At 39.5% G+C, this 26,028-nt stretch overlaps 1 protein-coding gene across 1 annotated transcript; it reads left to right on the top strand.

Annotated features, from left to right (window-relative positions):
• Positions 1-10,212: 10,212 nt before the first annotated feature.
• On the top strand, positions 10,213-25,783 carry LOC133825296 (uncharacterized). The gene is made up of 5 exons (XM_062258258.1): positions 10,213-10,310; positions 10,403-10,496; positions 11,838-12,900; positions 13,027-13,253; positions 25,748-25,783. The coding sequence occupies exons 1-5, from the start codon at positions 10,213-10,215 to the stop codon at positions 25,781-25,783; spliced, it is 1,518 nt and encodes a 505-aa protein (XP_062114242.1).
• Positions 25,784-26,028: the final 245 nt, after the last annotated feature.

The raw sequence follows: 26,028 nt of genomic DNA, 5'->3' as shown, positions 1-26,028 counted from the left end.
ATCATCAAGATGTGGGAAATGATGGGATTGCCCTTGGTGGCACTAGAGGATTGAGGATATACTTGGGGGCATATTGGTCATTAGGTAATTGGTGATAGGCTGAAGTTGATCAAAACACTAGAGTCAATTAGAAGGAAATAGAAGGAATCCTTTAGACTATTCTCAACTCTCTCTCTTAGTCTCCCTCACGTCTCTCTCTCTCTCTCAAGGTTAAGGATAGATTTAAGGGGGGGAAGGCTTAGAATATAGAGAAATTGGAGCTGGAAGTGATTGGAGTAAGAAAGCTTTTTGTTGAGTTTCTTTTACTTTTTATAGTGTTCTAGGATTTTTTTAATTCAGGAGATTAAGAAGAGTTATAATGAAGTTTTGGTTCAGTTTTTAGGGTTTGTGTGCTGTTTCAGGGTATAGTGAAAGTGCTTTAGGACTCAATTAAGGCATTAGAGTATGTTTGGATTGATTTGCAAAAGGATTAGAAGTCTGAGAATTGTGGGATTTCTAGGATCGTAGGCTCAAGCCACGGCCCGTATGAACAAAAAGGCTTAGGAGACTCTGACTTTGCCCAGGCGCGCCACGGCTCGTGTCCTTCAGTAGAGAGAGACGTGCTCTCTGACTTGAGCGAGATGCGGCCATTATGGGTTAGGTCTTGGCTCAAATGGGAAATATTGGTCAAATGAGGGTTTTAGGCCTGGGAACCCAAGCGTTAGGGCTCGAGAAGGATTCTACTACCCAGTTTAGTAGAATTCGAGGTCCTAGAAGCTAGTATGTTATTCGAAAGGCTTTTAATTGATTTAGATCATGATGGATATTTATTAATACATTGTAACTAGGTTTTACCACTCAGGCTCGGGATTAGGAATCATGGTCGGGATTGCTTTGGGTTGTCAGCTTGGGACACCAAGTAACAGAATTGTTTGTGCCCATAGAGCTATGTTGTGTATAGTGTTGTATGCAATGTTTATAGTTGTTATGTCAAACTTGTGATTGTGACTAATCGGCAGGAGCCCAAAGTGGCAAGAGTCGGAGGCGGCAGGAGCCGAGAGCGGCAAGGGGCCGAGATCGGCATTAAGCATGTTGAATGTAGGACGCTAGGGAAAGACCCTCAAGGGTGGTGTACACACTTGTTCGGCTGGGACCGCTGACTTGGTGCCTAGTAACGCACCTCGATCAGTGGAGGCCGCTGCTGTAGTATTTAGCTCTCGTGTATCATACTGCTATATTATTATACTGTTGTGTTATTGTATTTTTGTGCTGCTATACAATTAGGCTATTATGCCATTGTGTTATTGAGTTGTTCTACTGTTGCATTGTTGTGCATTCCAATAGGAACTGAAAGCTGTTTGTTGTTCTGATTAAGTATGTATTTGTTGAGGTATATTATTGTATGCTAGGCTTGAAGTTCTCTTGCTGGGCCTCACCTCACAGGTGCTCTGTGGTGCAGGTAAGAGTGGGGAAAAGGGTTCGAACAATCATGAGTTGGAGGGCATGGAGTGGTGCGTACATGTTTGGCCTACCTAGCCGCCACGGCTAGGGACTGTTTTAAGGAACACGTGGTAAATGTTCGCTTTTTTCGCCTAGGTCGACAGTACCATATCTTTCGATTGTAAATGTATTTTAAAACAGTATTTTGGGATCCCAATGTAATATTTTTATGAATTTTAATGAATGAACGGCTATTTTTTATCTAATGTTCATTAAATGAGTCTTTCTGTTGAGATAATCACACTTTTTAACCTAAAACCTCGATTAGCGAGCTAATGACACTTTTATAAATCACATGGTAATGACTCTAAGGAAGTAGGGCATTACAGTGCCTAGTCACGCCCTTCCTTGGATCGTGTCGGGCTAATACAAAATTGGCAAAAACTCAGTTAATATCACTATCATTGTTACCTTTGTAAGAGGTTCCGGCTGCTGCCCCAGACTCCGCTCAACTTCAGTTATGATCTACATCATCCTAGGAAGGGCATCTATGCACCAAGGGCACAACCTATTCCTCTTCCTCGACCACCTCTATTTTGTCTAGGGGCCTCTTCCTGGAAGGACCTCGAGCTGTTAGAGCAAAAGATTGAGCCTTTTTTATCAGACCACATGCCAACGTGTTGCCATCTGTTATCACTGATTGGTATTCCTTTACTGCAGCAGGGGCAGAGGGAAGGGTCTTGTATTAGTTCAAACAGACCTGGGAAGGCGCGAACCTCATGTAAATTACTGGAAAATAAAGTAAAACGATCCGAATAAGAAAATATTAAAACAACAACTTTAATAAGGTTAAGGAAAAAACAATTTTTAGGTATTTTGAAAGAACGGAAGTCGCAAGTCTAGAATTCGTTTGACATAAAGAACAAGTCCTTATAGTCATTTGGATGGCTGGGGAGGTCGATAATGTTGGCTATTTTTGGAATCTAATGAGAGAGTAGAAACCATCACCACCAATTGTTGTGTCTGGATTTGCTTTAAGGAAAGAGAAATATAATATATCTTCACGAGTGGGGTCCTCTCAATCATTCATAAGAAATAAATACTTAAGCCTTGCAAGGATGCGATAAGTATTGTGGGGAAGCTAGAATGGAGCTAGCTTCACAAAATTTAGAAAGTCCGTGAAAGACGAACTCAGTGGGAGGAATGCGCCTACTTTCAGGAGATCATTGCTCCATGCCCCGAAGTCGTCCTCCAGGGGAGTGCAGCTCCACTCACCCTCCAACGTAGGTCGCGTGTAAAACTTTGAATCTGTCTTGATCCTATGGCCCCTCATTATTGTGTTCACATGGGGAATCAAAATTATACGAGAGACTATTCACTCAGCCTCATAAAAGATGTTGGTATTTACCACGACCTCCTTCTGCACCACTGGGCCAAAGTGGGGCATGGGGGTTTTGGCGACCTCTTTATCCTCGGAAGAGGAACCTACAATATCTTTGCCTTTCTTGTTGCTCAGTTTAAGAGTTTTAGTTCGCCTGGTTACAAAACGAATGTTAGAGGTGAGCTAGGGATGTAACCTAGTTTAAAGATCAGAGGAGAACGTGACCTAAAGATCAAAAGCTTATTTACTCGAGCTAAATCTTCTACGAGCTGATAAGATATCTAAAGTCCATATATATGTATGCACATGTGCCCTTAATTCACGCACCCTAATATTGCGAAGTACTATCACCTCGAAAGTCGCATGTTAGAATAGTAGTTTTGAAAGGCAGTTTTAATTCAGAACCATGTCGCTTAAGCTACCTAGTTCTAGACCTGAATCCCTTAAAATTTTGGCAAAAATACTATCCATTCAACCTTAAAACCCTTAAGAAAACCCAAACATTTACCTATTTTGTGTTTTACATTCTATCACTTTTTGTCTTATAAGATGACCTATCTACTTTGGCATACCAAAACCCAAACCAAACCACATACATAACCAAAATAAAATTAAAAAACTAAAGAACTAGCAAACTTCATAAACATGTACGTACATGTGTAGAAGAAGTTTAAAGTAGAGAAAAAATAAATACTTACGAGTTAGTTCTTGATCGAAGTTTAGAAGGGTGAGAAAAATTGTGATTGCAGATGAAATTTAGGAAAGAGAGGAAAAAAGAAATTTGACTGCAAAGGTGGTGAAGAATCAGATTTTGCACTCCTATATATATGTAAATTTCGGGAAAGATTTGAGTTACACGATCAAAGCAACCTGAGATCAAAGGGCTAATATTTAATTAACCAAACAACGTCAAAAAAGATTACAAGACGACTTTCATAGTACTCGAAACCCAAACAATGGCCTATAACAAGTGGATACGTGTATTACACACGAGGGGGTAGGTGGGCATGTTTTCCCACAATGTTAGTACAAAAGCCCCTACTATGTGTGTCACAAGTAACGGCATACACGAGCAGGGACTTGGAGGGAAAATGTTGTACCCTAAATATGCAAGCTAAATTGTCTTGTTCGAGGTACAACTGTCAGGCCATAGATGAAGGTAACAAAACTCTAAAGACTCCATATTAAATAGCCCGAGAATACATCATAGAGTTAGGTTATGATGAGATCCCCTAAATCATCCTAAATGTCTATGATAGAGATCGAATAACACGACGTCCAGATCGCCCCCATCATTCTTCGAGCATTACTCGAGTCAGATCGCCCTGGCATATCTCCTCTAGTTCAAGGAATACATTCAACTCATAGCATAAGGGTGAGTCCCCACAGACTCGAAGATGCTTTATACGCAATTAATACTTTTGATAGTTATCTAATAATTTTCCGATATCAATGGAATTAGCATATTTAAGGAATTATGTATTTGGGAAATTACCCTATAACACCCCAAGTTGCTAATAAGATTTAAGACCTTTTTTAGCGTGCCTGGAGGGAAATAAGTGAATTAACATGATAATATATGAATTTTAATGAATATGTGATTAGAATGCATGTTTAGGTGGTATAATTATGCATTTGGGCCCCGTTTGTATGTTAGGGGCAAATTGGTAATTTTAGCCCGTTGAGGGCATAAATGTGATAATTGTATTATGTGATTTGTACCACGTGAGTGTGGTGTTATTATTGTGATGCACGCGTCGAGACGGTCCTAGAGAGCTAGTTAGTCGAAAAGTCACAACGGGATTTTATACTCGGCTTGGAAGGAGCCTAGGGGTACTTTGGGAATCTTATAAGTTGAGTTGAGAATTAGTGGTTATGGTTATTGGTGTTTGAGTAACCTGAGTAACCATTAGTTACTGCTGAGGGTAACAAGTTTAGATGGAAATTGGTAAAATTGTAATATAGGTAAAAGGACAAGAGTGCCCTTGAGGTTTAGTTAGGAAAGGATTACTATGAAAGGGTAGAATGGTCATTTGGCATGAGTTTAGATAACTTTCAGCTGGGAAAAAGGGGTACACGGTTTTAACACTTAGTCATATTATGGTTTTTTGCTAGAAATTGAGAGAAGAACAACTATAAGGAAATCTAGGGCAAGAAGAAGAAGAAGAAGAATAGTAGAAGGAGCTGAAGTGGGAAAGTAGGAGGAGAATCAAAGAAGCTTAAGGTTAAATTCTTCACTTGAGGTAAGGATCCTATGAAATTTTAAGGTTTGATTCTGTTTTGGTTTAAGAGATTTGAAGCATGGTTTAAGTTTTTGATCTATGAGTTTAGATTTTCTGAAGTTTGAAATCAAAGGTGTGGATTTTGGGTATGATTGTGTGTATGATCTTGATACTAGTGTTTATAGGTTGTTTTCGCATAGGGGCGCCACGGCCCTGTTCTTCGGCACCGCGGCGCGAGGCTTAGTCAGGGGGGGAAATTTCTGACTTTTCTGGGCGCCGCGGCCCTCACGGGTAGCGCCGCAGCGCTAGGCTATTTTTAGGATGGGAAAATTTGCATTTTTGGGCATTTGTTCCGGGGGCTCGGGGGATGTTTCTGATGCATTGTTTTAGGAATTTGGAGATCCCGAGAGTGCGGGATTGGTCCTGGAAAGTGGTTTTGGATTGGTTATTATTAAAGAGTGTTTTATTTGTGTTGTGACTAGGGTTTCAGCGAGGCTCAAGTTAGAGGACCGTGCTCGCGTCTTTGGTGCACTGTGAGGCTCGGGATACAGGTAAGAAACTGTAGCACCCGTAGGACAGGGCATGGGCCCATAGTGTTATTGCAAGGCACGGCCCTAGATTGCATTACATGCAAAGGTGTAAACTTAATTGAATTATTATATGTTTGAATGTTATTTCAAGTTGTACTATATGTGATTATAGTAGAAGGAACGACAAGGGATCCGAGAACGGCAAAGGGCCGAGAACGGCGAAGGTCGAGAATGGCAGCGGGGCCGGAAGTAACATTTAGCACATGGAGTGCTTATAGTCAGGGTGGGACCCAAATGGATACATGGGATATCCTTACGGTGAGGACCGAGACCCCAGGCTTTGGTAATGCTCCTGGGACGACATGACTGTGTTTGTTTAGTTTGATGGACTACTTGTTTATCTGTGAATTATCTGATATGCTGATTATATTATAAGAATATGTTATATACTGTATGAGTTTTCTTGCTGGGCTTCGGCTCACGGGTGCTCTGTGTTGCAGGTAAAGGCAAAGACAAAGTCAATCAGCCATGAGTATGGAGAGCGTGGGGGCGGCGCGTACATGTTCGGCCTGCCCGACTGCTTTGGTTGGGGGTATTTTGAAAAATGGCTGTATTAACCTGTGATTTTGATAGATAGTCAACCGTAAATCTATTTTGAGTTTTAAATGTTTTGTAAACCTTAATTTGGGATCCCAGATGTTTGATACTTGAAGTTTTCAATGAAACAAAGTATTTTTAAAGATTACAGCCTTAACTTTTGTTTAGTCACACTTTTAGTCTTAAAAACCTCGTCTAGCGAGTTAGTTGCACATTTTTAGTTTTTAAACTCACTTAGTAACGGCTCTAAGGTAGTAGTGCATTACATACCCATTCTTGTAACTTACTAATATTGTACGGTTACCTAAAATTATCCATCACCACCCTATAAATACGGAGGGAAGTGACAGTAAAAGGAACCGAATTTTATATGCAAAATCTCTGTAGAAATTATTTAAGCAATTTCTCTAAGAGTTCATATAAAAAATAATATAAACTCGTGGACTAGGTTGATTTTAACAACTGTACCATGTAAAAACTTCTTGTGATGTTATTTTACGATTTACAAAAGCCTAATCATCTTTTTTTCGATTTATTAATATACTTTTGGCAAAAAACTATGTCAACAGGAACATAATCAATATAATTGACTATGTAGATGTAGATCGTTAATGGTCATGCCACTATAATCCCTGACTCATTTATTACACGTTAATATTCTCTCTTATTTTATGCATAAAAGTTCTCCCACTTCATTTATTTAGTAGTTGACAAAAAAACTAGTCAAGATTTAGGTGCTTTTATTGAATGTGCAAACTTTGTGATAATATACCTTAGCTTTCAAAGTCATGTACAATGCCACCTATGCAAACAGTTACGAAAGAGAATGCAAAGGACCCCCAAGTCCAACCAATACTCCCTTTTGGAGACATATAAGAAAAACCCCACGTGGAATTAGGAAAGGGGAACGACCAACACATAAAAAATGACTCTCAAGACATAAAAGGGGTTCTCGTTCCCCTTTAGGAGGAGATGGCCCATGTACGTGCTGAACATGATAGCACAACGCCAAGAAGGTGAGTGAATCAATCGATAAATCGAACAAAGGCATAGAGAGGCTACCTTGGCTCTTGAAGCCGCTCTCCGCATCACTCGAGGAGCATATTTTGCCAACCGCCCAATATATAACCCTCTATTGGAGGGCTTGCATCACTTGGCTAACCACTAGTCATGTAGCCAAGCCCATTCCCAAGTATTAGTCCAGAATGACGAACCATACCTTAACCTATAGCCATGCAATGTGTTCCTCACTCTTGATCTTGCTCATCACATAAGTAGGGTTGATTACCCATTGAGGATGAACAATGAGCCTCCTCCACCTACTAATCCAGAGGATCTCCCTATACGACCCACTAATCCCAATGTAAGGCACTCTAGATATCACTTAGTGTATAACCATCTACCTTGTGGTGATGACCAGGTTTATATTCGAGGCGGCAACAATGTCTTTAGTCCCCTAGGAGACAAGATGTAACAAAGAGTCAACTTTGATCTTCATCACCAGTTAAATTTTGGAAGAGTCGACTTATGTAACTAGATGAGTATGTAAACCCAATGGTCGTGCGGAATCCAAAAGTATGACCAAAGGCCCCTATGACTCGCGTCATACCCAATCCAGCACAACAGGTCGTTGTGGATCCCTTTCAAGCCAAAATAAAGGCCCTTCAAAGAGAAATCAATGAAATGGTCAAGAGAAACAAGGAGGAACTAAAGCATGGAGCTAAGTAAGTGTGCCCCTCAGAATTCTCAAAATCTCCAATGCATAATTGCCCAAGCATTTCAAGATGCAAACAAGGGCAACCTATGACGCGAAGAGGAACCCCCTAAAACATGTTAATAACATTGAGATCTAGATGGATATAGAAAGAGACTTTCAGAACACTTACTACAAGAAATTTAACATTTACCCACTAATTTTAAGGGTAGGTAAAAGTAGCTTATTGGTAGGTAAAACCCTTTACCAACACATTTCTACTAATACGGTATTGGTAGGTAAAACTTGTGGAGAATGGTCCCTTCACCTACATTTGAATATGAACCCCACAAAAATGAGTTGGCGTTGCTCACTCAATGTTTGATGTGGCATCCGACAAGGTGTCTAACATGATGTTGTCATGGTGAGCCATGTGGCACTCAGTGAGTGGACCACCTAGTACTAAAAAATTGGGCCTCATAGAACCAATTTAATGGTCACCTAACATTTAATGACTGGTCCACATGTCACTCATTTATTGGGCCACGTGGCATCCATTGGTCAACTATAACTTAGACATTGCTTGACACTTTTTATGCATAGTTAAATTTTTTATAGATGTTATATTTAAATTTAATTGCTAATAATAATCAAATAAATTAATTGATTAAAAATAACAAATATTAATTATAAGTCAATATGCATAGGTCTTTAATACAAAGTTCCAAAAAAATATAGAATTATAAAACATTCATAATAAAGTGTTCATTAATATAATAACAAATAAGTTTTAAATGAAAAACATATAATAACAAAATACTAAGAATAATTTTACTCCTTAAGTATGTTTGGCCGGCCTATTTGAGTTCCAACAAATATTTATTAAATTGTATTTATACAATAACTTTGGGGTACAACAAAAATTTAATGCTATATTACTCAAATGCACATATATGATATCGTAGTTTAAATTATAACAAAATAAAATATTCCTAATTAATCATCATAATGATCTCATCAGAAACAGTCGTGACTTATTATAGGCATTTATGACACTTACCATATCAACATATATGAAAAATAGAACAAATGTCATATGAGCACAATAAGTTACATAATCACCAACATAAATAAGCATACTCATTATTTGATCATCATAGGCAAAAAAAGAAATAACAAATCAAAAACTATAAAAATTAAATCCATATGAAAAATTGAAAACATATATATCAAAAAAAAATCAGTTTCTCATACTTCATAAATCAATCACAAACTATACTTTAAAAATACAACCTTTAATCTATCAATACTAACCTTTATTGATGTAAAACCATAAACATAAAAATGAAACTAACAGACACATATAAACGAAAAAATAATGATGCAGGAGAATACAAACCCAGAATAAAAATAATGCTATAAAGCATGCCAAAACAAGGAAAAAACTATATAAAAATAAAAATGCAACTGAAGATGAACATGTGAACAGAACTAACCCCCTAAAAACAAAACCCAACACTAAAGAAAACACCAAGAGAGATACTTTGTTCGACCCTAAAGCTAAACTATTCAACTAGAACTAAAACTCAAAAATTCAAATAGAGCTGAAGTTAGAAGATAAACGCAAAACATAAAAAATATGAGCACATCAAGTGCCATAATCACCGACATAAAATTACCATACTCATTATTCAAATATCATTGGCATTAGCTACAAAAACATCTTCAAATATATCATAAAGCACTGCAAACAAAATAAAAATCATATTCAAACACATAAATATCTCAGATTTAAACTAAAACTAAATATTAGATTTCTTCCCTCCCCACAAAAACTAAAAATCAGATTCAAAACATATTATAATATAGATTGAAATTATATTCGAGACATATTTATATACATAATTTTATAAAAAAAACAGAAGAGTAATTGAGGGCAAAACTCCCTATAGTTTTTCTTTTCTAACACTTAACTCCCCATTCTTTATTTTTTGTTGGAATACCTCCCAAACCACCATTATGTTGGCAGATTCATTGTTTCATTGGTTTTCCTCTATTATCTGCCAACTATGCACACGTGGCTCTCTCTAATTCATCCATGTCATAATTCATAATATTAAAACTAATTTTAAATAAATGTATTACTATCAAAAATAAAATATAATCTATTACTTAATATTTAAATAAATTTAATCTTGTTATACCCATTTTTTGGGCATGATGATGTGTAAATGAATAACAACATTAATTATCTTGAAACTTCTAGTTATTTCCTCCAAAGGATAGATGAATAGAACTTATAGCATGCTTGTTCTCATAAGCATGGCATGCATGCGCTAACAGGCAAGGATAGTGTGCATGTTCGCTGATATGAAGCCATCATGTGCTAACAGAGAAGTTCTTCTACCTTTGTTCCACAAGGCAATTTCTTCTACCTCTGTTTGCACAAGAGAGGTTCTTTTACCTCTGTTCGCAGAAGGCAAGCCATCACACACTAACAAGAGGATCCTAATCGCTCAGTAACACACTATTGTTCTTGTTTGTTCGTGAGTGCTTGCAGGACGCTAACGGAGATGCCTGATCGCAAAGCCTTGACTAATGGCATTCCTCTTCTCACAAAGCACAAAGTAAACCACCAAATGCTAACAGAAAAGGTTTGGTTGCCTAGCCATGTTCTTTAACTCCTGTTCACTAAAGAACGTGTTAATTTTCTAACAGATACATGTGTTCTTGTCTCTTGGTTATTTTATGCCTGTTCATTCAAGACAGACTTTCTATGATAACAAAATTAGCAAATGAGTAGGAAGTCGTCATTTATCAAAATACCACTATATTTTTGTTATTATAGAGTTGTAATGTATTATTTAAAGGCCAAGCCCTATAGCTTAGGCCCATGATTTATATGTAACCCGAAACTCCTCATTATAAATAAGAGGAGAGAGGAAGGAAATAGGGAGTTCAAATCACAATGTCGAAACTTCATTCTTGTATAAATAGTCCTTATGTAATGTCAAAGCAAATGAGGACTGTAGAACAATCTACAACATAAGTTCGCCAGAAACTATGGTTCTTCAAGTTTGAATATTAATAAAAGGGACTAAGTGGACGTAGGACATCTTATTGTTGTCGAACCACTATAAAATATTGTGTTATTTATTTCTTCATATCTCTATTCTTGAATCCATGCTCTTTTGTTCTCAAGTTGACGAAAAAATGTGTCAACAGTTTGGTGCTTTCATTGAGAGAGCAGATTCAAGAGGTAAAGATTCAATATGACAAAGTCTACAAAAAAAGGCTTTGATGAAATCATCTCCGGCAAACCCCCAACGTCGTCAAGGGCTAGATCAGTCCACCTATTCGTTTGTACCTAGGCCATCTGCGGTGCAATTGCAAATCGTAAACAAACACCAAATTTGTACAAGACAAATTGTAGATTTAATTTCATTCAAATTAGGGCACAATGTTGAAATTAAAAATCCAACATTTCTAAGTTACAAGGTCGAGTGATCAGGGCAGTTCCAGGAAAGATCCACCTATGGTGATTCTAACACCCTACTACCTTAGAGCCATTACCGTGTGATTTATAAAGGTTCCATTAGCTCGCTAATCAAGATTTTAGGTTAAAAAGTGTGACCAAATTAAAATAAGAACTCATTTGACAACATTAACTACAAAATATTTGGACATTCATTAAAATAAAAAACATTATACATTTGGGATCCCAAAATACTGTTTCAAAATGTTTTACTACTAAAAATTAAGAATACAGTCGACCTAAGCAACAAAGCAAATCATTACAACATATTTTTCTAAAATAACCCTTGTCGTGGCAGCCAGGCAGACCGAACATGTTTGGTTGGTCGACCTTTTCCATGCCCTTACCTACACCATAGAGCACCCATGAGCCGGAGCCCAGCAAGAAAAATTAACGCATAATATAATATAACCCAATCACAGAATTAAACAGTTCAACAGACCATAGAATAAACATATAGTGGCCTAAGCAGACCCGGGTGATTTCCAAGGCACTGGCTTCGCGGTCTTCACTGAGTGGGTGGATACTACACCCAAGAGGGTCTTGCCCTAATGGCCTGTACTCAGTGAGTAATGACTCAAGAAAAAAGAAGAAAAAGGGAAAGAAATCAACAAGTAAACCTAATCAAGTAGTTTATGAAGTTCCATCTTTGATGAATGATGTTTTAGGGGAGCATTATGACATCGCCGCAGAAGTTGACCATAAAAAGTTAGGTGAGGAGCCTGGCACTGCATCTGCTACTTTACAAGATGAACGTGCCACAAGTCTTCTGGAGGTCTCTACAAAAGAGAAGCAGTTTGATATCATCCCAGGAGCAGACAATGTCAATGTAGTGAGTAATGAGAAGAATACGAATGAAAATGCTTCTTTGGATGGTTTAACTGCCAAGCCTACAGATGATGTCCATGTAGTGAGTAACGACGCAGGAAAAAAGAAGAAAAAGGGAAAGAAATCAAAAAGTAAACTTAATCAAATAGTTTCTGAGGTTCCATCTTTGGGGAATGATGTTTTAGGGGAGCATTATGGCATCACTGCAGAAGTTGACCACAAAAATTTAGGTGAGGAGCCTAGTTCTGCATCTGCCCCTTTACAAGGTGAATGTGTTATAACCCCTCTGGAAGTCTGTCCGAAAGAGAAGCAATCTGGTATCATCCCAGGAGCAGATGAGATCCATGTAGTGAGTAATGACAAGAATAAAAATGAAAATGCTTCTGTGGATGGTTTAACTGCCAAGACTACCGATGATGTCCATGTAGTGAGTAACGAGACAGGAAAAAAGAAGAAAAAGGGAAAGAAATCAAAAAGTAAACTTAATCAAGTGGTTTCTGGGGTTACATCTTCGGGGAATGATGTTTTAGGGGAGCATTATGACATCACTGCAGAAGTTGACCATAAAAACTTTGGTGAGGAACCTGGCACTGCATCTGCTCCTTTACAAGGCATAACTCCTCCAGTAATTTCTACAAAAGAGAAGCAATTTGATATCGTCCCAGGAGCCGAAAAACATGCGATCCCAGTATTAGGTGAGCCTTGTGTGGACATGTGAAACAAGTTCTTTTGATCTTTGTTGCTAGATAACTTCAGATATATAATCATTACCTGAAACAAAATTTCTGATGTTTTTTTTTTTAATTATGTTTCTTGTCTAGATGTCGAAAATAAAAGTAAAGCATCTGTAGAGGAAGCGCCAAGTGCAGCAGACAAAATGAGAAATTCAAAGAGTCGTTGTCCTGCAGATGCTAAAGGGAATGTTTCTCTTGCTGTGGGAGAGCCCTTTGATCAGCAAATGGATGTTCGTGAATCTGGGCATAAGAATTCTGCGCTTAGTTGGGGTGGAGGAGCTGCAGAAGAGAATACAGCCTCAAAGAAAAGCACAGTGCTATGTCCATGCCTTGAAACACAAAAAATAGTGCTATGTCCTACTCTCGAGGCACAAATAGTTTTCTTACATGTGTCTCAAGCTGACAAGTTAATGCGATCTCAACCACGATCTCCTAACTCGAGCATTTATGTGAAAACCTAGTCACAATGCCATAATAAATAGATATCCATCAATCTCTAATAAATTTAGAATTTTGGATTAAAATATTAGCCTTCAGGACCATGACACGCTCAAGTTTGAGAGCATGGCTGTCTCTGCTGAAGGCTACGAAGCGTGGCGCGCCACACCTGCGCCGCAGTGCCTAGGAAAACTTCTGAGGCCCCCAGGCCACATTATTCAAGTGGGTCACGAAGCGTGATGAATAGGGCTGCAGTCCGAGCCTCAAAACCCAGAAATCCCTTCATTAACTTACACCCCAAAAAAATCCAAACCTAGAATAAAGTCTAGAATTCACATCAACACAACCTAAGTACCTTAACAACCTCGAAAATTATTCTACAAATTCATCAAAACTAAAAACCAAATCTTAAAATTCAACCATCATGCAACCTTATGGATTACAGTAGAATTCAACAGAAAACAACAACTTAAAACCCAAACCTTACTGATATTTTTGACCTGGGCTAACTTCAATCTCCATAAGCCTTAGATTTCCCAAGCTTCAGCCTCAATTCAGAGCCTCTCCACTACAATTTCCAAATTTTCTTAAGTCTCCATGAGAAGGGGAGAGAGCCAACAGAGCTGAGTTGAGGTTTGTTTCTTTCTGATTTCTAGTTTACTCTACATGATCCCTAAGGCCTGAGATAAGTCTATCCTATAGTGCAAAAGACAGTTTTACGCCCAACTTATCCATTCCCTTTCAAACGCAAACAAGGGAAAAATTGTCTTTTGCCACATTCCCACTAATTTCTCAAATAGTCCTATAAACTCCCATTTAAACCCGACATACTTGAGAAATGATCAGTCGTCGCTTAAACTCCTGAAGTTGCTCTCACATCTATCTGTCCAGGCATACTCGATCTTCTAATGTTTCAACTCTGCCAACGATGTGGCTATTATGAAGAATCCCTCAATGAACCACCTATAGTACCCTGCTAATCCCAAGATACTCCTAACCTCTAGTACCCTAGGCCAGTCCCTTACTGGCTCAATCTTGCTTTTGTCCACCAGAAACCCCTCCTTGCTTACAATATGGCCCAAAATGTTACTTGGGGTAGCCAAAACTCACACTTGTTGAACTTAGCATATAACCTATGTTCCCTCAACCACTGTAGTACCAGGAGAAGATGTTGCTTATGCTCTATCTATGAATAGGATTACACTAGTATGTCTTCGATGAATACGATCACAAACTTGTCCAAATAATCTCCGAAGACCCTATTCATCTCTTCCATAAAGGCAACTGGGGCATTGGTTAATCCAATGGATATGACCAGGAATTCATAATGTCCACACCTCGTGCGAAATGTGGTCTTTGGTATGATCTCCTCCTTAATCCTAAACTGGTGGTAGTCATACCGAAGGTCAATCTTGGAGAACACCATCTTCCCTTGTAGCTAATCAAACAAGTCTTCAATTCTAGGCAGTGGGTAAATTATCTTAATGGTAAACTTGTTCAACTCTCTATAGTCAATGCACATCCTTAGGGATCCATCCTTCTTCTTGACGAACAACACTGGAACACCCCACGGCGAAAAACTTGGTTTGGTAAATCCTAAATCCAATAATTCCTACAACTGAATCTTCAGTTCCTTCAACTCCACTGGAGCCATTCTATAATGTTTCCTAAATAATGGCTCTGCCCCAATGCCAACTCTATGACAAAGTCAATCTCTCGGTATGGTGGCAACCCTGTCAAGTCTGCTAGGAACACATCAAGAAACTCACATCCTAATCTGATCTCATCCGGTCCAACCGAAACAATCCTATGGGTATCCACTATGTTCATTAGGAATCCTATGCACCCTTCTTGCATTAGGTCTCAAGCCTTCAGTGCCGAGATCATAGGTAATTGCGGTCTTCTCACCGTCCCCACAAATACGAAGGGTAACTCCCCTTCAGGTTAAAAGGTCACCATTCCTCGCTTGCAGAGTATCGTTGCCCTGTACTTTGATAACCAATAAATCCCAAAAATCATATCAAAGTGATCCATCACTAGCTCAATCAGTTCTACAAAAAACTCCCTACTGTCTATCTCTATTGGTAATGCTCTAACCCATCTCCTAGAGACTACCAATTCCTCTGTTGGAAACTGTAACGCCCCACGTCACTATGCCTGCTTCTTGGAATGACGACTGGCCCTACAAACCAACACGAGTCTTTTCAGCGTGCTTTGTCCTCACTCACATGCTTCCTAGGAAAACTTCCCAGGAGGTCACCCATCCCTAGATTACCCCAGGTCAAGCACGCTTAACTTTGGAGTTCTCAAGTGATGGGCTACTGAAAAGAAGATGCATCTTGTTGATATAGGTAGTACCCATCAATCCATTTAAGCCATCTTCAACTGTGTAGTCCCATACCTACACAGTCTTAGAATCATCACACTTGACCTTCCCCAGGCGGTGTGGGATTGCACAGCTTACCCGGTCTTTCCCCTTATGGATCACGGGATTATGACTGTCACAATCACCCCCCTTTACGGGCCCAACGTCCCCGTTCGCCACACTTTCGGCTGGGTCAAGGCTCTAATACCATTTGTAACGCCCCACGTCACTATGGCTACTTCCTGGAATGACGACTGGTCCTACAAACCAACACGAGTCTTTTCAGCGTGCTTTGTCCTCACTCACATGCTTCCTAGGAAAACTTCCCAGGAGGTCATCCATCCCTAGATTACCCCAGGTTAAGCACACTTAACTTTGGAGTTCTGAAGTGATGGGCTACCGAAAAGCAGATGCATCTTGTTGATATAGGTAGTACCCATCAATCCATTTATGCCCTCTTCAACTTTGTAGTCCCATACCTACACAGTCTTAGAATCATCACACTTGACCTTCCCCAGGTGGTGTGGGATTGCACAGCTTACCCGGTCTTTCCCCTTACAGATCACGGGATTATGACTGTCATAGAAACATAGTCCTAAATCCTCAAGCATACAAATCACTAGGTCTACACAAATGATCTATCACTCTAGTGGATAAAATTGAATGAGTATTCCCTAAATCAATCAATGTAGTAAATGAAGAACCGACACTAGAAATCTGACCTGCCACAACCGAGGGTCAAGCCTCAACCTAGTCCGGGTCAAGGTAAATACTCTGGCTGGAGTGAGGCTGTCACTCTGCTTCGGTTCTTCTTTCTGGCTTGTGGGCAATCCTTCCTAAGATGACTAATACTCCTACAAGTAAAGTAGGCTCTGATTTACACTATCCCTGATGTCATCGCTTATACCAAGGACACACTTGGAAACTCCTCTAGTTGTCTCCCCCACCTTGATGGCCACTAAAAGCACCATGGGCCCTCCTATATGAGCTAGGAGGAACAAAACAATCTAGGGCCTTTCTTTTCTGCTCAATGGGCCACTACCTCGGCTAGATCCTATAAAAAGAGGCACCGTCCTCCGAGCATCGTGCCTGAAAGTGCCCTCCCTCCATATAAGATCCTCGGCCCCCTCAGCTGTAAGGACCTTCTCCACTACCTGTGCATAGGTTGTAGTCCTTGGATCTAGTGTTATCTTGACGTCATAGTCTATTATTACGTTCAGCCCCCATACAAACCGATCCAGCACGAGCTTCGCCAACCGATCAAACTTTAGTGCATATTCTGTAACTGTCAACTAGTTCTGGGTCAAGTTGACAAACTCATCCTCCTTTGAAGTTTGGACTGCAATACTATAGTATTTCTCATTGAAGATGTCCTTGAATTCTTCCCAGGTCATCGATCGTCGATGCATAACTGCAATATGCCTGCAATCAATGAAATCGCACATTGGGCATGATAACAACATCCAAAATTCCACCTCCCAATCACATCAATCAAAACATTGCACATAATATATAACAGTCAAGGGGCCATACCCTAGCATCATGCATATATAAACCCATTCATCATGCACTATTTATACATTCAAGCAAGCAAGGCAACTTAAGCAAGCAGTTAAGCATATAGTTCATTCAATACCGACCAACCCTTAGTTGAGCTTGTCACTGGCAGCGAGCGTACTTGTTCGGTCGATCTCGAGGAACCATAATACTTGGCATGTTTTAATACCAAGTTGTAACGCCCTACTACCATAGAGTCGTTACCGTGTGATTTATAAAGGTGCCATTACCTCGCTAATCGAGGTTTTAGGTTAAAAAGTGTGATCAAATTGAAATAAGAACTCATTTGACGACATTAACTACAAAATAATTGGGCATTCATTAATATCATAAAATTTATAAATTTGGGATCCCAAAATACTGTTTCAAAATGTTCTACAACTCAAAATGATGAATACAGCCGACATAAGCGACAAAGAAAATCATTACAACATATTTTTCCATAATAACCCTGGTCGTGGCTGATAGTTAGGGCGAACATGTACACGTCACTCCACGCTCTCCAACTCATGGTTTGTCAACCTTTTCCTTGACCTTACCTGCACCATAGAGCACCCGTGAGCCGAAGCCCAGCATGAAAACTTAACGCATAGTATATCATAACCCAATCAAAGAATAAAATAGTTCAACAGACCACAAAATAAACATATAGCAGCCTAAGCCGACCCAGGAGCTTTACTAGGCACTGGATTCGTAGTCTTCACCGACCAGGTGGATACTACACCCTAGAAGGTCTCGCTCTAGTGGCCTGCACTCAGAGTAGTTAACGCCTATCCCGACCCTCGCCGTTCATTCTTACACATGCCCAAAAAAACATAGCATTCAAAGATATTCAAATATATATTGAACACAAACAATAGGGCCATGTCCTGAAAAAAAAATAATAGGGCAATGACCTACTCACGGACACAAATAGTTTTCTTACCTGTGTTCCGAGTCGACAAGTTAATGCGATCCTGAGCATGATCCCCTAACCCGAGCTTTGATGTGAAAACCTAATCACAACACCATAATAAATAAATATCCATCAATCTCTAATCAATTTAGAATGTCAGATTAAAATACTAGCCTTTAGGACCTCAAATCCTACTAAAACAGATAGTAGGATCCTTCATGAATCTTAAGATTTGGGTTCCGGAGCCTAAAACACTAAAATAGCCTAAAGTTCATATTTAAGCTGCGGCCCAGCCCCTAAGGGCCGCGACGCGCTCAAGTCAGAGAGCATGGCTCTCTATATTGAAGGACGTTGGTCGCAGTGTGCCACGCTTGCGCTGCGACGCCTGGGAAAACATTCGAGGCCCCCAGGCCTCAGTATTCAAGCGAGCGGCAACACTTGATGAACAAGGCCACGACTCAAACCTAAAAACCTTGAAATCCCTCCATTTTTCTGCGTTTTTCCCTGAGCCTAAACCATTAACTTACACCCCAAACAACATCGAAACCTAGAATCAAGTCTAGAATTCCCATCCCCACAACCTAAGTACCTCAACAACCCCATAAATTATTCTACAAGCTCATCAAAACTCAAAGCCAAATCATAGAATTCAACCATCATGTAAGCTTATGGATTACAGTAGAATTCAACAGAAAACAACAACTTAAAACCATAACCTCATTGATAATTTTGACCTGAGCTAACTCCAATCTCCACAAACCTTAGATTTCCTAAGCTTCAGCCTCAATTGAAAGCCTCTCCACTAGAATTTCCAAATTTGCTTAAGTCTCCAAGAGAAGGAGAGAGATCTGAGAGATAGAGAAAGCAAGAGAGAGCTGAGTTGAGGTTTATTTCTTTCTGATTTCTGGTTTATTCTATATGATCCCCAGGCCTAAGATAAGTCTATCCTATAGTAAGAAAGATAAGCATAGCCCCATCTTATCCTTACCGTTTCTAACACAAACATGGGAAAAATTATCTTATGCCACATTCCTGCTAATTTCTCGAATAATGTAATAACTCTCATTTAATCCTGACATAACTGAGTAGTGATCAGTCGCCTCTTCAACTCCTTGAAGTTGTTCTCACATCTATCTGTCTAGGCATACTCGATCTTCTTACGTGTCAGCTCAGTCAACGTTGTAACTATTATGGAGAATCCCTTCATGAGCCGCCGATAGTACCCTGCTAATCCAAAGAAACTCCTAACCTCTGGTACATTGCTCGGCCTGGGCCAATCCCTTACTATCTCAATCTTGCTTGGGTCCACCATAATCCCCTCCTTGGTGACAATATGGCCCATAAATGTTACTTGGGGTAGCCAAAACTCACACTTGCTGAACATATCATATAACCTATGCTATCTCAACCACTGTGGTACTTGGGAAAGATGTTGCTCATGCTCTGTCTCTGACTAGGATTACACCAGTATGTCATTGATGAATACGATCACTAAATTGTCCAAATAATCCCTGAATACCTTATTCATCAGGTTCATAAAGGCAACTAGGGCATTGGTTAATCCAAAGGACATCACCAGGAATTCATAATGTTTATATCTTGTGCGGAATGAGATCTTTAGTATGTCCTCCTTTCTAATCCTAAACTGGTGGTAGTCGTACCGAAGGTCAATATTTGAGAACAACGTCTTCCCTTGTAGTTGATAAAACAAGTCGTCGAATCAAGGCAGTGGGAACTTGTTCTTCATGGTCAACTTGTTCACCTCTTTGTAGTCAATGCACATCCTTAAGGATCCATCCTTCTTCTTGACGAACCACACTGGAGCACCCCACGGTTAAAAACTTTGTCTAATAAATCCTAAGTCCAATAACTCCTACAACTAAATCTTTAATTCCTTCAACTTAGCTGGAGCCATTATATAAGGTGTCCTAGATACTGGTTCCGCCCCTGGAGCCACTCTATTACGAAATCAATCTCTCGGTATGGTGGCAACCCTGGAAAGTCTGCTAGGAACACATCAGAAAACTCACATACTAATCTGGTCTCATCTGGTCCAACCAAAATGATCCAAGAAGTATTCTTTATGGTAGTTAGGAATCCTACACACCCTTCTTCATGAAGTCTCTAGCCTTCAGTGCCGAGATCATAGGAACTCGTGGTCCACTCACCATCCCCACAAATACAAAGGGTAACTCCCCTTCCAATTCAAAGGTCACCATTCTCCGCTTTGCACTCTATCATTGCCCCGTACTTTAATTACCAATCAATCCACATAATGTTATCAAAATCATACATCTCTAGCTCAGTCAGATCTACAGACAACTCCCTATTGTCTATCTCTATTGGTAATGCTTTAACCCGTCTACTAGAGACTACTAGTTCCCCAGTTGGCAACAAAGTCCTGAATCCTGTAGCATACAAATCACCAGGTTTACACAAACGATCTATCACTCTTGCAGATACAAACGAATGAATAACCCCTGAATCAATCAATGAAGTAAATGAAGAATTGACACTAGAAATTTGACCTGTCATGACCGAGGGACTAGCCTCAGCCTCAGCCTTAGTCTAGGTCAAGGTAAATACTCTAGCTGGAGTGAGGCCATGGCTATACTTCAGTTTTTCTTTCCTGGCTGGTTGGCAGTCCTTCCTCAGATGACTAATACTCCTACAAGTAAAGTAGGCTCTGATTCTATACTATCCCTGATGTCATCACTTGCACCGAGGACACATTGGGAAACTTCTCTAGTTGTCTTCCCCAGCTTGTCAGCCACTTAAAGCACCCTAGCCCTCCTATTTAAGCCAGGAAGAACAAAAGAATCTGGGGCCTTTCTCTTCTATTCACTGAGGTCACTACCCAGGCTAGATCCAGTAAAAAAAGGCACTGTCCTCTAAGCATCGCGCCTAGCGGCGCCCTCCTTCCATATCTGATCCTCGACCCCCTCAGCAGTAAGGGCCTTCTCTACTACCTATGCATAGGATGTAGTCCCCATATCTAGAGTTATCGTGACGTCACGGGCTATCATGACATTCAACCCCCATACAAACTAATCCCTCCATGCCATATCAGTAGGCGCCAAGTCCATCACGAACTTCACCAACCGGTCAACTTTAGTGCATATTCTGTAACTACCAAGTGGTTCTGGGTGAGGTTAATAAAATCATCCACCTCTGCAGCTCAAACTGCAACACTGCATTATTTCTCATTGAAGATGTCCTTAAATTCTTCCCAATTCATCACTCTCACATCCCTCCTTTGGGATACAAAGTCCCACCAGATGCGGGCATCTTCTCTTAACATGTAGCTGGCACAGGCCACCCTTTCATCCCCTTCCACCCTCATGAAATCACTGATGCTAAAAAACATATTCATCCACTGCTCTGGTTCGCCCTCAAATGTGGAATGATGCCTCTTCCTGAACCTCTCATACAAGGGTTCCCACCTATTTTCCATCATGGGCTAGGCTGGCATAGGTGCCATATCCAGCGGAGTCTGTAACCTAATACCCCGAGGAGGGGCTTGTTGCCTCAACTCTCGAAGCTCATCTTCTCTTTGTTGAACTCTGGCTTCCATTTTAGCAAATAGCTTTTGTCAGTTTAATGGGGGTAGGTGGAGGGTCCTGACCTTGATTGTCATCCTCGGCCTATTGCTGAGGAAACTAATCAATCGCCGAGGCATAACTGCAATATGCCTGCAATCTATGACGTCGCACATCAGGCATGATAACAACATCCAAAAATCCACCTCCCAATCACATCAATCAAAACATTGCATATAAATATATAACAGTCAAGGGGCCATACACTAGCATCATGCATATATAAACACATTCATCATGCTAAATCTATACATTCAGGAAAACAGGGCAACTTAAGCAGGCAGTTAAGCATATAGTTCATTAAATACCGACCAACCCTGGGTCGAGCTTTTCACTGTCAACGGGTGTACATGTTCAGTTGATCTCCAGGAACCATAAACCTTGGTACATGTCACCTTGTTATTTACAAAGGTGCCATTACCTCGCTAATTGAGGTTTTAGGTTAAAAAGTGTGATCAAATTGAAATAAGATTTCATTTGACAACATTAACTACAAAAGATTTGGACATTCATTAATATCATAAAAGTTATACATTTGGGATCCCAAAATACGGTTTCAAAATGTTTTACAATTCAAAATGATGAATACAGTCAACCTAAACGACACAACAAATCATTGCAACATATTTTCCCAAAATAACTCTTGCCATGGTAGCCAGGTAGGGCGAACATGTACACGCCGCTCCACACTCTCCAACAAATGGTTGTCCAACCTTTTCCTTTCCTTTACTTGCACCATAGAGCACCCGTGAGCCGAAGCCCAAAAAGAAAAATTAATGCATAGTATACCATAACCCAATTAAAGTATTAAACAGTTCAACAAACCACAGAATAAACATATAGCGGCCTAAGCCGACCCAGGTGCTTTTCCAGGCATTGGGTTCGTTGTCTTCACAGAGTGGGAGGATACTGCACCAAAGAGGTTCTTGCCCTAGCGGCTTGCACTCAAAGTGCTTAACGATGATCCCAAACCTTCGCCGTTGTTAGCCTTTGCCGTTCCTGGCCTTCGCTATTCGTTCTTACGGATGCACAACACAACATAGAAAACAGTTACAAAAACTACACAAAGAAGGTGGAGCCCACAATGAGAAAAAAAATTCGCATACATCTCTTAAATGCAACTTGTTCATTTAGGCATGCATAAATGGGGCGAAATAAACAACCATTAAGGACGGAATTACATAGGGGTAACCTATTCGACCATAGGCATACAAGGGACGTACAAGAAGCAAAACAAAGATACTTAGTAAGGTTCAAAACGTTTCAACGTTGTTTCAAGTTCTCACAACCAAGAGGAAACTCGTTCGCTCATCTATGCACACATAGTATGAACAGGAGTCCTATTCGCCCAAAGCAAACAACGAACAACTGAAAGGAACTCATGCAATTTTGAATTGAATTATACAAGTCATCAAAGACATCAACATGCAAGATTTAGGACACCTAAGTTAAAATTCAAGCTCTCATAACATAGAGAGTCTATTCTTTCATTTATGTGTCTTTAAAACAGTCATAATTGAACAAAGCCTCAAAAAACAAGGGAACTGACAGAAAAAATAGCTCAAAATATTTAGTGATAATTCAGAGAAGATTGGAGACAGTCGATCCATAAACAGAATTCATCTCTGAGCTGACCCATATGTGTCATTCGAGTTGATCGCCCCTCTACACGAGTCATCTGAGCAATATCTAGTATCCATACATGAGTTGGACGCCACTATAGATGAGAATAATGAGGTGTCTCTAATATTTATACCAGAGTAGGTCATCACTCTACACGAGTCATTCGACCTATAAATGGATTTCATGTCCGAGCTAAACCATTGTTTAGAACGAAGTTGGGGACAAAGTTCATCTCTGAGACGACATAAGAGATTTTGTTGGTTTTGAGATGGATTTTGAGAAGACTAGGTTTTTGAGATCCTGTTCGCTCATGCTAGGCTATGCTAAGTGAACAGGAAAGGGAGAATATGCTTGGGACCATTTCCAAGTCACCATAAAAATTGTGCTCACACACTTAAGAAGTGAGCCACACTAAGAAAGTTGCTTGAACCAAGAGTTGTTAAACACATGGAATGATCTGTTCATTTTTTATATGGATTAAACTTCTTCTCCCATGCATTCATACATGGCCTGAATAGACTAAATAAACATAGCTCAAAATATGTTCCATGCTCAAGTACCATTTCAAACTTGTCGATGAAGCTTTGAGTGGATCGACGCATGTTATTCGAGCTAACTTAAACATATCATTCGAGGTGAATATATTAATTTATCTTCAAGTTATTTTTCGAGAAAACTAAAGGAGATCCTATTCGCTCATTATAGCCTATTCTAAGCAAACAGGAGAGGAAGATTATGCTCAAACAATTTTGAGGTTACCACAAGAAACTCTTCGCACACACAAGGGGTGATCCGGGCTAAGCAAATATGATTAGACCGAAAGCTTATGATCACAGATCGAAAGATTTTTCAGCTCATTTCATCTTTGGATGAAACTTGTTCTCCCATGCATTCACATATGGGGCATTAATTAAGACATTCCAAGGAAAAGCCTGTAATATTTGTTAATGCAGTTTCAAGTTAATCGATATGCATTATCGAGTTAATTCACGAACTGAGTTGAACATGTCATCTTTGAACTAACTTGCACTTGTCACCCGAACTGAATTAAATGAGTAATCTTAGAGAGACAAAGCAATAAAATAGAAAACTAACTAGTGAGAGACAATAATTTCACAGAATTTATAGAGTGAACAAACACCATATAAGATTAGTAAACCTAAAAAAAATATTAAGATTAATATTGTGAGGCTAGGGCATATATTTTTTAGGTATTACACGAATTAGACATTGATAAAATGTTTCAACCCATATGATTTCAGAATCTTACAACATTAAGTAGACCTGGTTAGTGCTACTAAGTAGTGGTTTTTAAAGTATCAATAGAGATCCATTACCTTGTGGAAACAAGTAGTTAATGATTTCCACCAGCAGTTCTACAATGACCTTGCTAATCTCAAGCAAGGAATCAACAAATCAATTATAGAATACATTATGATATTTAATGAAAAAGAAGCATATGCCAAATAGATAGGCAATGAAGAAAAGCTAGTAGTGATCATGGCCGGAATCAGATAGGGAAGTCATGTAACGCCCCAGATTCGCTAATAAGGCTTGGTGCCTTGATTAGCATGTCAAGAGGGCAATAATTGATTTAATTGTATTATTACGTGATTAATCATGATATGTGTTCATCATTATTTGATTTCTTGGGTTATGATATGATATGACTAGATATGCATGGTTAGTTGTATTAAATATGCATGTGGGCCCATTCTGGTTAACAAGGGGTATAATTGTAATTTTGGACCGTTAGGGGCATAAATGTAATTATGTGTGTGTTATGACTGAGACCACATTGTTATGTGGGTGTATTTATGATAGTGGGCTCGAGGCATTCCTAGGGAGCGAATTAACGGAATGGTGACAATGGGGTCAAATACCTAGCTCAGGGTGAGACTAGGGGTATTATGAGAATGTAGTGTGCATTCAGGGTTGATTGGGTAACGAGTAGTTATTTAGCGGTTATATGGGTATGGCGGGATTAATTGGGGTTTTATAGGACTGCTTGAGGAATTAGCGGGAATGTGGCAAATGATGGGCTTGCCCTTGGAGGCGTTAAAGTGCTAGGGATAAAACTAAGAGCTTTTTGGTCTTTTGATACTAAGGATAGACTTCGTGGAGGCTTGAGAAGTAGTCAAAAACACTTAGTCATTAATACTCAACTCTCTCACCTTCTCTCTCTCGGGTACCACTCTCTCTCTAAGGCTATGGAATTTTGAAGGAGAAACTCTGAAATTTGAAGCTTGAGTGTTTGGGGATTTAGCTCAGTGTTGAATTCGTCTCTAAGGTAATGTTTTACTCTGTTTTTTTGTGGGTTTTCTGTTGCAGTTTAAGGGTTTGCTTGAGGTTCAAACCTTAATCTGATTTTGGTTTTTGTGAGAGTATAAAGTAGTTTTGGGGTAATTATAATGATTATGTTGTGTTGATATGAGTTTTAGGTGTGATTATAGGTTTAGGTATTGATTAGGGTGAATTCTACTACCTGGTTTAGTAGAATTCGAGGTCCTGGAGGCTAGTATATTATTATGAAGTTTTCAATTGGTTTAGGGTTTAATGGTTATTTATTATTATTATGTTCTAACTAGGTTTTACCACTAAGGATCGGGATT

Source organism: Humulus lupulus, chromosome 3 (genome assembly GCF_963169125.1).
Source record: "Humulus lupulus chromosome 3, drHumLupu1.1, whole genome shotgun sequence".
In the NCBI taxonomy this organism is placed as follows: Eukaryota; Viridiplantae; Streptophyta; class Magnoliopsida; order Rosales; family Cannabaceae; genus Humulus; species Humulus lupulus.
The sequence above is the reverse complement of the archived record's forward strand: the minus strand, read 5'-3'. Positions and strand labels throughout refer to the sequence as shown.